Source organism: Pseudorasbora parva, chromosome 12, assembly GCF_024679245.1.
Source record: "Pseudorasbora parva isolate DD20220531a chromosome 12, ASM2467924v1, whole genome shotgun sequence".
Taxonomy (NCBI): Eukaryota; Metazoa; Chordata; class Actinopteri; order Cypriniformes; family Gobionidae; genus Pseudorasbora; species Pseudorasbora parva.
In genome coordinates this window covers 22,662,340-22,676,878 of record NC_090183.1, presented here as the reverse complement: position 1 = coordinate 22,676,878, position 14,539 = coordinate 22,662,340, and the positions used below count along the sequence as shown (strand labels likewise).

General features: G+C 37.1%; 1 protein-coding gene across 1 annotated transcript in view; it reads left to right on the top strand.

Moving 5' to 3' along the window:
• tnrc6c2 (trinucleotide repeat containing adaptor 6C2) overlaps window positions 1–14,539 on the top strand; it is a 60,883-nt gene that overhangs the window by 18,743 nt on the left and 27,601 nt on the right. Inside the window, exons 2-4 of the mRNA XM_067459503.1 lie at window positions 464–564; window positions 2,524–2,545; window positions 11,940–12,260. Of these exons, the coding sequence (XP_067315604.1) occupies window positions 502–564; window positions 2,524–2,545; window positions 11,940–12,260 (406 nt within the window). The 5' untranslated portion in view covers window positions 464–501. The remainder of the gene's footprint in view (window positions 1–463; window positions 565–2,523; window positions 2,546–11,939; window positions 12,261–14,539) is intronic.

Sequence of the window (14,539 nt, the reverse complement as noted above, 5' to 3'; positions counted from 1 at the left end):
CATTACACTTCAAAATTGCTCTTCAGAATCCAATGGGTGGCGTCACGACACTCTACGTCCATTTTTTTACAGTCTGGTTCAGCCCCCTCCCTCCGAAGCTTTGAATATTCTGTGTTGATTACTTCCGAAGCTTCGAAGATTTTTTTTTTATTCGGATTGGCCCTAGTCCACAGGCATGTTGAAGGTGTAACCCACATAGGGTTGGCCCGATAACCAATGCCATCATTCATCGCCGATGGCTGACATACATTACAATGTTGAGCTGATTGAATGAGTAATAAAGCTGGATTTTTTTAATTCATAGCTCTTTCACTGTCCTAATCTTGCAGGTGCTATAGTACACAAGTCTGTCTTTGCTTTCCTTTTGATTTAATTTTGAGCTACTGCATGGTCTCATGGCTTGGTTGGTCGTTTGATTCTTCCATCCTGTCAATTAGTAACCATTGACCTGTGTTTCTTCTAGCTGAGAGAAGCTGAACATCACAAGGAGAGAACCATTTGATGGACGAAAAGAAAAAGAAAAAGCAAGAAGTAGAGACAAAGAAGAACACTGAAGAAAAAACGGTCAGTTTGTTTTAATTATGTTAAAAAAAAGATTATTATTTTTATTAGAACAATAACTGTTGGATGATTGACATTAACATGCTCTGTTATTTTGCACAAATTTTAGATAAACCACCAGACATTTGTAAATGCTACGAGTGAATTTAGTAATGATATCATATTAAACATAATGTACAATATGAAACAATATTACTATTACGAGTGGTTGCAGAGAATATCACAGAAATCTTTTATTAACTCTGAAGCTAAGAATACTCAGGAGATCGCAGAGAAACACTGAGGAAAAAAAACCCCACTATACATGAATGAGACCGAACAAAGAACTAGGGGAACTAAGGGCTTAAATACACGAGAGAGATAATTTACTAGAACAGAAACAGGTGCGGGATTAATTAACAACCAAGGCGATTAGCGAGGGAACAGAACTTAGGCAAAGCTGGACAGGGAACAGAGTGAAAATTAAACCAAAACACAGCATACATGTTACAGTTACATTTAACATACAACTGTCAATTATTTCCCTGAGATTCATGTTAGATGGCGACAATGATAAGTACATGGTTATCCAATACCGACACCTGATTAATGAAAAAGCAAACAAACGGATAATCCGTTATACGCTGTGCATTCCTACATATTTTTATAGCAGTTTAAGGGTCTTTCATCTCTCAAAGTTTTTCTCCCATCAAGATTCTGTAGTCAGTCTCTGAATCAGTATTTAGATTTTCTGGGATTCAGCAAATGCACATTGAGTACTTCAGTATCTTCATTCAGAAGCTTTCAGATGAGTGTTCTGGACTTAAAAGGGCAGAAAGAAAAGAACAGTCTTTATAACAGTCCTGGAATGGCACCAGGGAATGTAAACTAGCATGCTGGCCTTGCTTCCTTCTCTTCCTCCTCTTCCCCTTAGCCTCCTCTCTGACAGAGGGCCGTTTGTAGTCTGTTTCCACTCGATTAGCAGGCCACTGTTTGTGCCAATATGATTCACTCCAGGCCCCTGCTGGGCCTCTTGTCAAGATTATGAGGCCGGGCGTGCTTTTAAGACTTGAAGTTGAGTTTTGTTTTTGGTTGGTGCTTGTTGAGTCATGCTGTTATTCTGGGCTAGGTATAATTTTGAACCTCCCTTAAAACTGCATAAGAAATCAGTCTACTCAAGGAGGTGAAATCATATAATGTTTGATTAGTAATGTATTTTAGCAAGATAAGAGGTGTTATATTTCGACCATTTTTAATACCACAATAAATGAAGAAATTCCAATAGGGTCCTCACACCACCGGTGGTTGGACCCTAAATAGGCTGTTGAATGGGTCATATAAAAAGCTACATAAAAACATACATATTAAATTTAAATATTGTATTTTGCTTTCAAGTATTTTTATTATAACTAGGATTGGGAATCAAGAGCCAGTTCTTATTCAGAACTGATTCCACATTTTAACACCATGTCAGTCAGAAAGCACTTAGGTACTAAATCAAGTCTGCAGGTGTTTTTAAAAAAAGTTGTATTACCAAAGTACCAGTACATTTGATATCCATATTGACTATGTGGTACTAAACTGGTTAAATAAAGGCTATTATAAACAGGAAAACACTCTACTCTAGATTTGCAAAGTAATCATGTCCATATTTTTGATCTTGACAATAATGTGGTTTCAAATAATACATCCTTTTTTAGTTTTTAATCATTTATAACTGTAGTGATATTTAGCTGATATTTATGAATGCTTTCAAGCATAAACATTTTGTGACCGCAAAGAAAATATGTAGTAGGCATAAATTAATTAGACAATTGGAATATATAATTTAGTGCCAGTGCAAATGTCAGGTCAGCCTGCTAGAGAATTATGGTATGAATATTCATTATACTATGCAAATAAAATGTAAACAACTACGCTGAACAAGTACATTGAAATGTATCATGGTTTTTGCTGAAATTCATCTCTTGCTTTCATTTACAGGTTACTGAACAGAAAACCAAAGGTAAGAACATATTTTAAGTCCTTTTAGTCTTATAATAAAATGTAACATTTCAACAGAAAAGCAATGTAATTCACCTAATATTTAATGTGACTTGCGTGTAGTAAGGTCAGCAGATATGGAGATCTTTCTCATTAGTCTGAAGATAGCTTTTGTCGCTCTGATTTCATGCCTGTGCGGGCTAATGCTTGGTGACACATGCATTATTTCATTAGCATATGTTCACTGGGGTGTGAGGAAATCCAGACGGGTAATACCGGGATGAGAGATATTCCTCAGCATCAACGGCTTTCAGAATTTAATTTATGGACTGGTGATTGTTAGATTGTTTTTCTGTGCAGTCTTAAAACAGTTAAAAATCACTTGAAGCCCATTTTTAAAAATTGTTACTTGCTTTGTGCCAACTTCAGGTGTGGTCGCATTAGTAAACAATTTGGTGGCAAAATGGTCCATTGTCTCCACTTGACCGCATATTTACTGTGATAGTCCCAAACTTCTGTGGTGGGATTGGACTGGTAATGGTAATACCATATTCTTTCGAAAATGGCTTCGGTTCTCGCTTCTCAAACCTAGTGGTAAATTAAACTAGTACCATGGTACCTTTTTAGTGTTTTTTTTCTTTTAGGGATTGGACACAACAGTGTACATGTTGCTGTAATGCTGTCTTGACAACATTAGAATTATATTAACCACATAAAACTTTGACTATTGCTGTTGTAAATGTGTTCAGTTTGTGTTATCATAGGTGCACTCCAGATGTAACTGATGATGGACATTCATGAAGTGTTACTCATTGTGTCTAGGGATGGAAAAACATCCCTTTGTGGTGTTTTAAATGTTTTGTTTGTTCGCATTGATAGATTTTAGATATTTGGTGAGCCTTTCACGGTGTTGCTATGAAAATTCAGCCTTGTCTGCATTGTTCTCCTCTCTCCTGAAATATTGATCTGTGTGCTTCATGCATATTTACATGAATGTTGAAGATGCTTAATTAACTCTGTTAGAGGGGTAACAGACTAAACCAAATATGAAACATCATCTGGAATTGCCATTGTTTTAAATGTTGAGTAGATGAAGAAAGATTTGACTGAGATGAGGAGAGTTAAGGGTGACTGTTTATCATCTCAATGGCATCTGTTGGCACCAGTTTTTTGTTTTTTTTCAATATGTTTGTTGTCCTTTTCTTGTTTATAACCACAGAACAAGTATTTCACATACACACATTTAATTTACACTTCTTAGAGAGTGATTTGCAATTAAAAAAATACATTATATATATATATATATATATATATATATATATATATATATATATATATATATATATATATATATATATATATATATATATATATTATATTATATTATATTTTACATGATATTTATGTATGGCTCCCATAGCTGATCAAAGTCTTTCCTCTTGCCTGTAGCAATATAGCTTTGCCCTTCCAGGCCGATACAGTTCAATATCTTCTTTATCCACATTTTCATGGATGGAGCGTCCATACTCTTTCAGCATAATGCAATAGCTCTTCGCTGGCACCAGTTGGTGGCCACAGCAGCAGTAAGCATGTTTGAGCTATGCCTGTGCTTTTAAGCATTCAGAACGATTTAAAAAGGCATCTCCTAATAACTTGGAAATTCATTTACTGTGAAATAGGCTTTTTGGAAAGGTCACCACTCACCAATTTCTTACTGCGGCACAGCAAGGCCACAATAATAAAGAGTTCAGACTGAGGCATTTTCTGCCTCAATTATGCCCAGTTGGGGTGGAAATTTCCTGAAGTCAGTTGACTTTTTTTAATGGTCAATGAAAAAAATTAAATGCATGACAAATGTTTTTTTTTTTTTTTCCTGTGGTTCATAGTAATTTCTCATCATAGCAAAATAGTGTCCCAAATGATAACAGCTTCACCTCTCTGCCTGATAAACTGCAATTCTTGATGCAATTAATTTACAATTTCACATCTAATTAATTGCATCAACACTCACCATGAGGCCAATTTTCATGAATTTCGATCAACAGCAATTAGCGGCTAATTTGCCCTAGCAGATAGGAAGGATAGTCTTCAAATGTGACATTCTTAAACACTCAAATTAATCATGAAAGTGTATACTCTATAATATTGATTCATTCTTCAGCACATTAATCAGTATAGAGGACTTTATTTATCATATTATTTAATTGCACTGTCATGCAAATCAACACTGCGACTTGTAATGAATTCAAACTCCTGAAGCAAGAACTGAATAGTTAACTGATTGTGCAAATTAACAAGGTCTCATTTGCATCACCCTCAAGAGTCCATGTCAGCTTAATATATAACTTATATATTTAGAAGATTACTATGTATTGTAATAAATATGTGAAACATGTACATTAAAAGGAAAGTGTCCTATTGGAAATTCTCTTTTAACTTTAGAGGATTGTTAATGTGCAGTAACTTCAGTTATCCTTGAACACAATTAGGGAATAACCTGTTTTTATTTTGGTCCTGTTTTTTTCTCCTGTATTTTTACAATATAGCTGTGGATGGTCACTTTTTCCTGTCTTAAAAGGGTGGTTTGGCCTATAATAAGCTACAAAGTGGACCAGATTCATGCCGATGATGAAGTCAACTACCTTACCTAAGTTTCATATGCATGATTCTAAGCCTCAACAGATTAAGCATATCCCACACTGACATTACACCAACACTGTCCCAAAACAATTCCCCTAACCCCCACATACCTTTAATGTGTGGGCTAGTAGTAGCAATCCCACATAACACCACACAATGTTGCCTTTTGTCTTTCTCGGCCCCAGTAAAATAGGGAAATATCTTTAAAGACGAAAGCGGCTTCTTCATATCACCCTGCATATCTTTAAATGCTCCGAGGTGTTAGATTTTACTGTGCGGTGTGGTCTAAGAATTTGGGAGGTTTTTTGTTTGTTTGTTTAATGTTAAAGGTTGTCACAAATATGTTGCAATAATGAAGAGAAAATAATCTAATTGCAGTAGTCTGTTTTATTAACAAAAGGAAACAACACAACACAACACAAATGAAGTAGAACTGACAATGAACTGAAAGAAACATAGGGTTTAAATAGACAGAACATACCAATCAACACTTGAAACAAATAACATCAACAAAAACACAAAGGCATGTGTTAAGGTGTGGAACCATGACAGTACAGGCAGAGCCAGGGCAGAGATGAAGGTGGGAGAAGCCAGGTTGGTACCCGCAGCAGAATGTTCATGATGCAAGAACAAAGTCAAGGGAGGGAGGAGTCATGTCAACTACCACGTTTATGCTTCGAAAAATTCAAAGAGATCATGAAACGAATCCATATGAATTTAGTCAATTTTCTGACAAGACACATTCAATTCATATGATGGACAACATTCACTTAATATGATGGACATATGGAATTTAGGCTTTTATTCACATATAAACGTTCATTAACTCGCACATCAGTTGTGGTAAATGGAAGGTCAAGTATGTTTGCTTGATGGGCGATAACCAATGGGGTTTATTCTCGTGTTATGCAGCTTGTTTGAGCTTTCCCTTAAAGGGATAGTTCACCCTGAAATCAAATTAAACCCATCTTTTACTCACCCTGCTGTTTATTTAATGGTCCTTCTATCCCTTTTGGGCCTCAAAAGCAGTAATTTCTGTTCTGCACATGCTCCTTCCTATAATGGCAGTGGATAGCGACCATGGTAAAACAATACAAAAATGATTAAAAAAAGTATGACGCAATGATACAGTGAGATGCCCGCCATATATGGAAAGTGTCCAGGAGGCATACTATAAGGTTTTGCGAGAAATAAACTATTGTTCAGTCAAAACACTGAGCTCAGCTGTTACTCTGCGATTCATGTAATGACTTGAACTAACAGTCAGCTTGCACATCACAAACACCACTCGTCTTTTCTGTAAGGTATATGACAAGAAATAATACAATACTAATAATAAAACCTGAAGTGAATATTGTTTACCGGTTGTCATGACAACTGTGGTGCTCATGCTCACGGTTTGTACGAGTCAACATAAACGCGCACAGAGTAGCGGCTGAGCTCAGTGTTTTGACTGAATATGTATGCCTCCTAAAGCCAGAATGCGCGAATGTCAAAACAGCGAACACCCACGCGCGCCCTCGGATCAGTCGGACGTAGTGGTGTACAAGAGGTAAAAACGATATAAATACTGTTCGTTTTCTCACACAAACCGCTCGTTTCGTGTCTTAGGCCATCAGTGTGTTACGATGGGGAATTGTTTAATTTGGACTTCTCTGTGTATGCTCTTTGAGGTGGTGACCATAGACCTGCATTATGTGAGACAGACAAGAACGGTTTGACCTAAAATGATCAAAATTAAAACTACTGGGGAAACGAATACTTCTACATCTTGGATGCCCATGAGGTAAGCTAAAACATATCTAAATTTAATTTCAAAGTGAACCATCCCTTTAAGCATAAACCGGTTGGGACAGGTAGTTTTTTTGCCTCTTACCCTGATTTTCGACTGCATTTAAACGCATTAACCTGCTTTCTGTCGGCTTATTGAAGTGCGCATGTGATAAGTGACAAAAGCGCAAACTTAGAGCAGATAAACGCATCCAGACAGAGCAAGCGAGCGGTTTGTATGAAATAAGGACATAATCACAAATGCAGACTCTTTTAAGACCCAGAAAATTGTAGAATCATGCAGAAGTAGAAGAGGTTCAGTCAAAACACTGCATCTGTTACTGCATGAGGGCTAATATGAGCCTGACTCGGTGCACACTTTATTTAACATCACCACTGACGTAACATTTGGAATACTCCGAGTCAGATATGGACAGTATGTTTGACGTCACTACAAGGAAATTACCCGGTTTATTAATAAAGTTATGTAAACACGGTTTACTTGCGTTGTCAGTTTACTGGTTTGCATGTAAACTGGTTATTATTTTAATAAGCTGATATTTGTGAGTAATCAGCTTACTGGTGTGCATGTAAACGTGCTCAATGAGGTTTGTTCTCGCGCCTCGAGCAGTTTCGCTTCAGCTTGTTTTTTCTGTTCATGATCAATGTTTAGATGTGAATAAAAGAAAGCATAACATTTCGGTGCATTACTAGTCTCAAGCTGTCAGTTTTTTGTTTAGTTTTTGTGTTTTAATTTGTTTGGCCCTGTCTGTCTGTATTCGCTATTTAGTTTCCTTAGTTACTGATCATGTTACGCAGCTGTTTCAGTTTCTGTTGATTAGCTTCCCCTATGCATTTTACGTCCTTAGTTTGGTTCTGTTCTTCACCCAGTATTGTATTGTCTTGTCTTCGTTTATACAAGATTGTTTGCCCCAGAACCAGAAACCAGTAGCTAATCTAAACTGATGGGAAAAAAATCTTCCATGTCACCATTTTGAACCCGACTTTCAAAACTTGCAGTTTAAGGATCTTCTAATTTCAGTATTGACTAAGCTTTACTTATCAAAAATACACTTTGGGCAGCATTTTCTGTTGTTCGGCTTAACGTTTTATTATACAGAACATCTAATCCTCTGCAAAGTAATGTGCTTTGTCATCAGTTCAAGCCTCTGCACCTTTAAGAATTTCTCATTTTCTCTTTGCATCAATAAACGAGTATCATCCCAAGACAAAGGCAAATGAAATTCGTATTTAGATAGGAGGTATATAACGTGTGCATAATTGAGTAATATTTACTGGCAGGGCAAAAAGAGTTATTAAAAGGGTCTAGGATATTCATATTTGTTAAACTGACAGATCTAGAGAGAAACTGATTTAGCTGATTTGCATGCAAGAATTTTTTTACATTTCAAAATATTTCGTGTTTTAGTTCACAGTATTATCAATATTCTTGTATGTCAAGAAGTAGTTTTTTATAAAATTTCAGTTAAACTGCCCAATTTTCTTCAGAAAAATCCTTCAGGTCCCTTTTTTTGTCTTGTAAACTATATGTAAACATGTTTTATGTAAAAAAAAATATCTTATTCATGGCAGTTCTAAATAATAATAATAAAAAAACATGCATTTTGTATGATGCCTCTTACTTTGTTAAAATAATGCACATTTTCACAGATTCTGCAAAGGTTTACAAAATTTCAAGCAGCCCTGTATGTGTATATCCTGCCAATGTCCCTGATGATTCCCATCCTTTACACCGTGTAATTATAGAATAATTACATTATTTATTTATTTATTTCAGTTTTATTGAAGATTCAGTTTCTTCTCCAGCTTCTGAACATTTTAAAGCGAAGATGTCATTGGTGCCAGATTTGTTCTGGGATAAATAACCATACATGAGTGCCTACTTACATTTTTAATAGAGAGAGAGATGGAGTTGTACTATGAGATATAGGATCACAAGGAACAGAAGATTGACACAGACAGGAAGAGATGGAATGAGAGAGGCCCTATAACAAATTGCCTGTCTGAGATTGCCAGTATGAAAAGCTTGTGGTCCCAGTGTCCATCTGCTTCCTGTAATGAATTCAGAAGCACTTTGAACAATAGGGACAATAAATGAGCTGAACGGGCTGTGGGGGATGGAGGAGAGAATGGAGAGAGGGAAAGGGTAGAGGAGGAGGGGAAATGTGTGAAGGAGAAGGGCATAGGAGAGAAAGGCAGGCAGAGACTGCATCCTGATTGGCTGGAAGCGTGGTCGATGGATAGGCACGCTGACCAGAATGTAATCATAGATGTGCGTCACCAGCTTCAGGCAGTGGCCAGCAGCTCTGTTTTCAAATGTCTCCTGGGGATCTCTGTATTCAATTCACAACTGTAAAACATTAAGAGTTCTTTGCTCCATTAGTATGTATCTCCTGATCCCACACCATAACTGCAAGACAAACTCAAGGCTTTCGTTTTGTAAATGTGCAGAGATCTGCATGAAGCAGTTTGATCATGATTAATTTTCGCCATTGTGCGGAATTCCAGTCCATTTAATTTCCTACGGCAAATCTGCTGTTCAGGCTGTTATAAGTGGCTCATATCAGCATGAAGCTTTTCTTCGAACTGTGTCTATCTTTAACCCAAATCCTTGGGTGAGTTACAGTTACTCTGCCCAGAGCTGCTCAGTGTGTGAGCCTGATTTTAATCCTGTTCTTTTCTTCTGAGCATTGTGTGTAAACTTCTCAAAGAAACTGCCCCAGATGGCCCTCCTGTGAAGTGTTTACCCAGAATACTCAGGAAATCGTGCAGAGGCTTAGGCTCTTTAGTCACTGCAGCATATAGCTTTTGTTATTTTATTTTGTGCAGAAATGTGATGCACAGCAACACATAGCTGCTCTGGATGTCTTTTGGGGATTTTTGCATATTTTTTAAGTTTACTGGCCTTTAGTGATTTGTGGTCAGAGGTCAAGAACTACCACATCCTCTCTTCAGCATTCATTGTCAACAGTATTAAGGAGATCATTGGTTTTTTTCTTTCTATTTAGGCTTAAAAATATTTGGTCTCAGCCTAAAAAATTAAAGCACATACTGCCTCAGGTCACTCCAAACCTGTACAACTTACTTTCTTCTGTGGTAAAAAGCAGTATAAAAAGAAAAAGTTGGAATAATGTGCTCATCACTGCTTGAAGCTTCAAAAGGAAACAAAAGTGCAATAAATGTTCATGTGATTTCAGCAGTAGATTCCAAGACTTCAGAAGCCATTTGATAGGTCTGTATGACAAACGGACTGAAATTTAAGCCGTTATTCACCCTTGCAGTACCCAATCCATGTCTCCAGTTGAAAATGTTCTAGTGCCTGATCACATCTAAATTTTTCCATTGGCCAAATTTAATTTCTGTGAATTGATGCAATTAAATTCACAGAAATTAAAATTGCTCAACTAAACATTTTGATGTGATCAGTCACTAGAAAATTTTCGATTGGAGACATGGATTTTTTTTTTACAGTGTACATTTTAAAGGAATATTTTACCCAAAAAACTAAACTCACAAAAAGTTACTCGCCAGACTCAATTGGACCATATTTATTTACTATATAAAGATGAATACGCTACAAAATGAGAATAACAAAACAGTACTGGAATGACTTGAGTGTTAGTAAATTATGACTTTTTAGAGTGGTTTTGTAAAGACCATCAAATGCTTAATTTAAATAATTAAAGTTATTTGTTCAAGAAATTGACATGTCTTTCATGAACAAACATAGGGAATCTAAATATTTCATATACTGTGTGACATGATTAAAAAACAACTGATTTAATGATTATTTTGCCCTGTTTTTCAAACAAAGAGCAGTGTACAGTTTTATGGTGCTTTTTCCCACATGTAACGCACAATTGATTATCCTGTATCATCACATTCAAACCAAGTTAATGAAGGAAAAATACATAGTCAGAATGTATAACTCCTGTTGTGGATGCGCTCTTCTAACCATGCGCTAAACACTGCAACTAAACCCAAAGAATTATCAACATTTTATTTTACAGTAGTGTTTTCATTATAATTGTATGTATCCTATATGACAGATTTGACCTACACGTTGCATTAAACTGTACTTTCTTCTTCAAAGTGATTCAAGTCATATTTCAAGCAATTCAAAGCCATCATGGTGAAGAGTGTCAGCTGGAGAAAATAATCCATTATTTATCTCTTTAATATATTATAAATTTTCTTATTAGGGCAATAACGATAACTTTAAAGATTAACATTGGTCCCCAATATATTGTGGCCATTGTATTATGAATTCCTATTCATATTTTAGACGTGCTGTAGTGAATCAGGATAACTCGCCTAATAATTTGTTTTAAGTCAGCGAATCGAACTTCTGCGGTGCAGCTTTTGGGCCAGATTTACTAACAGCATTCACCAGCGCAAACCCTCTTTTGCTTTAAAAAAAAAAAAAAGTTAACTGGACATGGATGTCATATTTGTGTCTGACCTTATTACATATGCATTTGTAGGAGATTCCCTTTCAGATGCAAAATTACTTAGAGAGGAGTATTTGAATGAATCATGCAAGGTGATTTACTAAGGTTTGCACTTTAGCGCCATTATTTACTGCACAAAAAAAGCATGTCTTAAACCAGATGCTAATATGATTTGCTCTTGGTCGATTGCGTTGGTCATTATGGAAATGATCCGGCTGTGTCTGTGTTCTTTAATTTACGCGTTGTCAGTAGATCGCGTGCAGAAATGTCCTCTCCCATCTGCAATTTTTTGGAATTGCTTTTTATTGTAGTTAAGCTTTTTAACTTTCATTGTCCTGGTAGCAGGACAGTTGGCATGCTTTTTGTATCCCCCATCAGATATTTTACTGTATTCTGAAGCATTCATTAATTACAGCCATTTAAGTTTAGATCTATGCTTAAAAAGGTTAACATGTGAATATATTACCATTTATTTTTTATCACTTAATTAATCAAATTTTAAACTTTGTCTTTTTATTTCCCCATCTCTTGCAGTGCCAGACTCTGTTACACCCAATCCCAGCATCCCTTCAAGTCCCATTCCGACCCTGAACCTGCCTGTGCCCTCTGCCTCCACCACCAGCAATGGCAAGCGTAGCCCTAGTAATGCCCTACAACAGCAGTTACCTCCATTGCAGCAGCCCAGTCCCCGATATGTGCACAGAGAGGTCCCTCCACGCTTCCGACAGCAGGAGCAGAGGCAGCTACTGAAGAGGGGTCAACCTTTACCTACAGGCGCTCTGAACCCGACCTCTGCTTTCACTCAGTCCGGGGTCATCTCCCCTCCTGAGACGCCCACCAGCAAACGGCACACGGGTGAGAATCATGTTTTGTTTTACTGATGTTTTTCTTGACCAATATCAGGTATGATTAGAGATAAATTGTGGCATTTTTTTTGTCATTGGTTGTCTTACTAGAGAGAAATTTTCTTACTGCTCATGGCCCAGCTGGTATGTAGAAGTACACAGGGACTATGATTTAAAGGGTGGGGGTTGTGTCTCCCATCCTGCTACGCCCTAACAAAGCCTGGCATTGACCTCTTAAGTGTCATTCTAAGCCTAAGGTCATGGGAGCGGCATGGTTGAGGGACTCTGTCTCTAGTGGTTTTTTCCAATTATTGTTTACTGACCCCCTCCTCTACACCCCTCTGGTTGATGCCCGAGAGTGTTTGCGATTCACTCCAATCTGGTTTAACAGCAGGTGGAAGAGCAGAGTTTGAGCAGAGGGGACTCAGCATCCCTGGGAACATGGGCTCACCAGCTGTTTCAGGGCTCCTAATGGCCTTGTCAACTCTTGGATCATTGTCTACACTGTTTTATATGTATTTGATTTTCTGCTAATACATTTTTTAAAATTTCTGGGATTCTAATGCCATTAAAATACATGTTAAGCAAAGAACAATGTTTATTTGTTTGAAATTGATCACTGTCTTTTTAAACAGCAAAAATCTGATTTAATTTGGGATTGTGCAATAATACTGCCCTCATTAATGGTTTTACTTTAGAAACTAGTCAAGAAATTGGTCTGTATTATTTATTATAGTTATTATCTATATTGCATAGTTATTTTCTATATTTCACACAGCATTTTAATTGAGCAATGCCACCTTCATGTAGCTTAAACATTTGAGCATAGTGCTAGCAATGCTGGCCATTTTGGGTTTGATTCGAAGGAAAGCAAGAACTGATCAAATGTTAGCCCAGAAATCTAGACGCACCCTAGCGGCAGCAAATCTAATCTGCCGTGAGTATTGTCTAGCAACTCTCAATACACTTCGGAGCTGTAAAAACCAAACTCTGGTCAGGCCATTAACATTGTGTATAGAGTCGGCGGGCGGGCTTAACATAATGACTTGGATGAAATGTCATGAAAAAACATAATGAAAAACATAATGAAATGGCCTTTTGAATCATCTTTAACCACGACTCTGGAGGACTTGGAGTTGAGCTTTTCTCTGAGAAAAGAACAAAGAACGGCACTAAAGTCATTCTTAAAAAGTTATATTGGGCGGCAGTGGCTCAGTGGTTCATGTAGGTTGTCTACAAACCAAAAGGTTGGTGGTTCAATCCCCGGTTCCACCTCACCAAGTGTCAAAGTATCCATGAGCAAGACACCTAACCCCAGCTGTTCCCGACGAGCTGGATGGGGCATTACATGGCTGACATGGACGTCGGTGTATGAATGGGTGAATGTGAGGCAAAATGTAAAGCGCTTTGGATGGCCATAGTGTCTGTTAAAAGCGCTATATAAATTCAGTCCATTTACCATTTAAAATGGGAAGTTGTGTTCTGAGTTTTGCCGACCGGATACGGCGAAAGTTTAATCTGTCAACTAGCTCCACTTCACGTTGCTCTGGTTGGTTGTAGCGCTATTTAATTATGTGCAGACAGAGTTTGAAAGACAACCGTTTATCCCGACCCTAGGATTGAGCCCTGTCTATGGTGAGTTTCCAGACCAAACATCTTGATGTGGGTCTGGCTTGTCAGACTAATCAAATGTGTATCACATAGATAAAAGCATCTGCCATATTCAGAAATGTAAATGGACACTCGTATATGTCAACTGTCACATAACCTTAACAACATCACAAAAAAAAAAAAAAAATTAAGTACTTGACTCACTGAGTTTAAGAATAAAATATATGCTTGGAAATACAGATACACTATTACAACTAAAGAAAACCCAAAATTGTTTATGTATGTATGTATGTATGTATGTATGTATGTATGTATTTGTGTATGTGTAAGGGATAATGTACACCCAGCCGGTTGTTATCGCAGAATAAACCCCGACAGAGTGATCAGGACCCCGATGCGAAGCGGAAATATTGTCTTGAGATTAAATTTTTTATTAGCTCTTCCGCAAAGCTTCCACAAGAAAAACAGTTCCAAACTGCTTTAAGCCTTTATCTATTGCTGCTAAATGTTGAAAATGAATGATGAAAGGGTTAGTTCACCTAAACATGAAACCAATCCTATGATTTACTCACCCTCAAGTCATTATAGGTGTATATGACATTCTTCTTTCAGACAAATACAATCAGAGTTATATTTAAAAAGTCCAGGCTAACGTTAATCCCAGCATCCTAGCTGTTT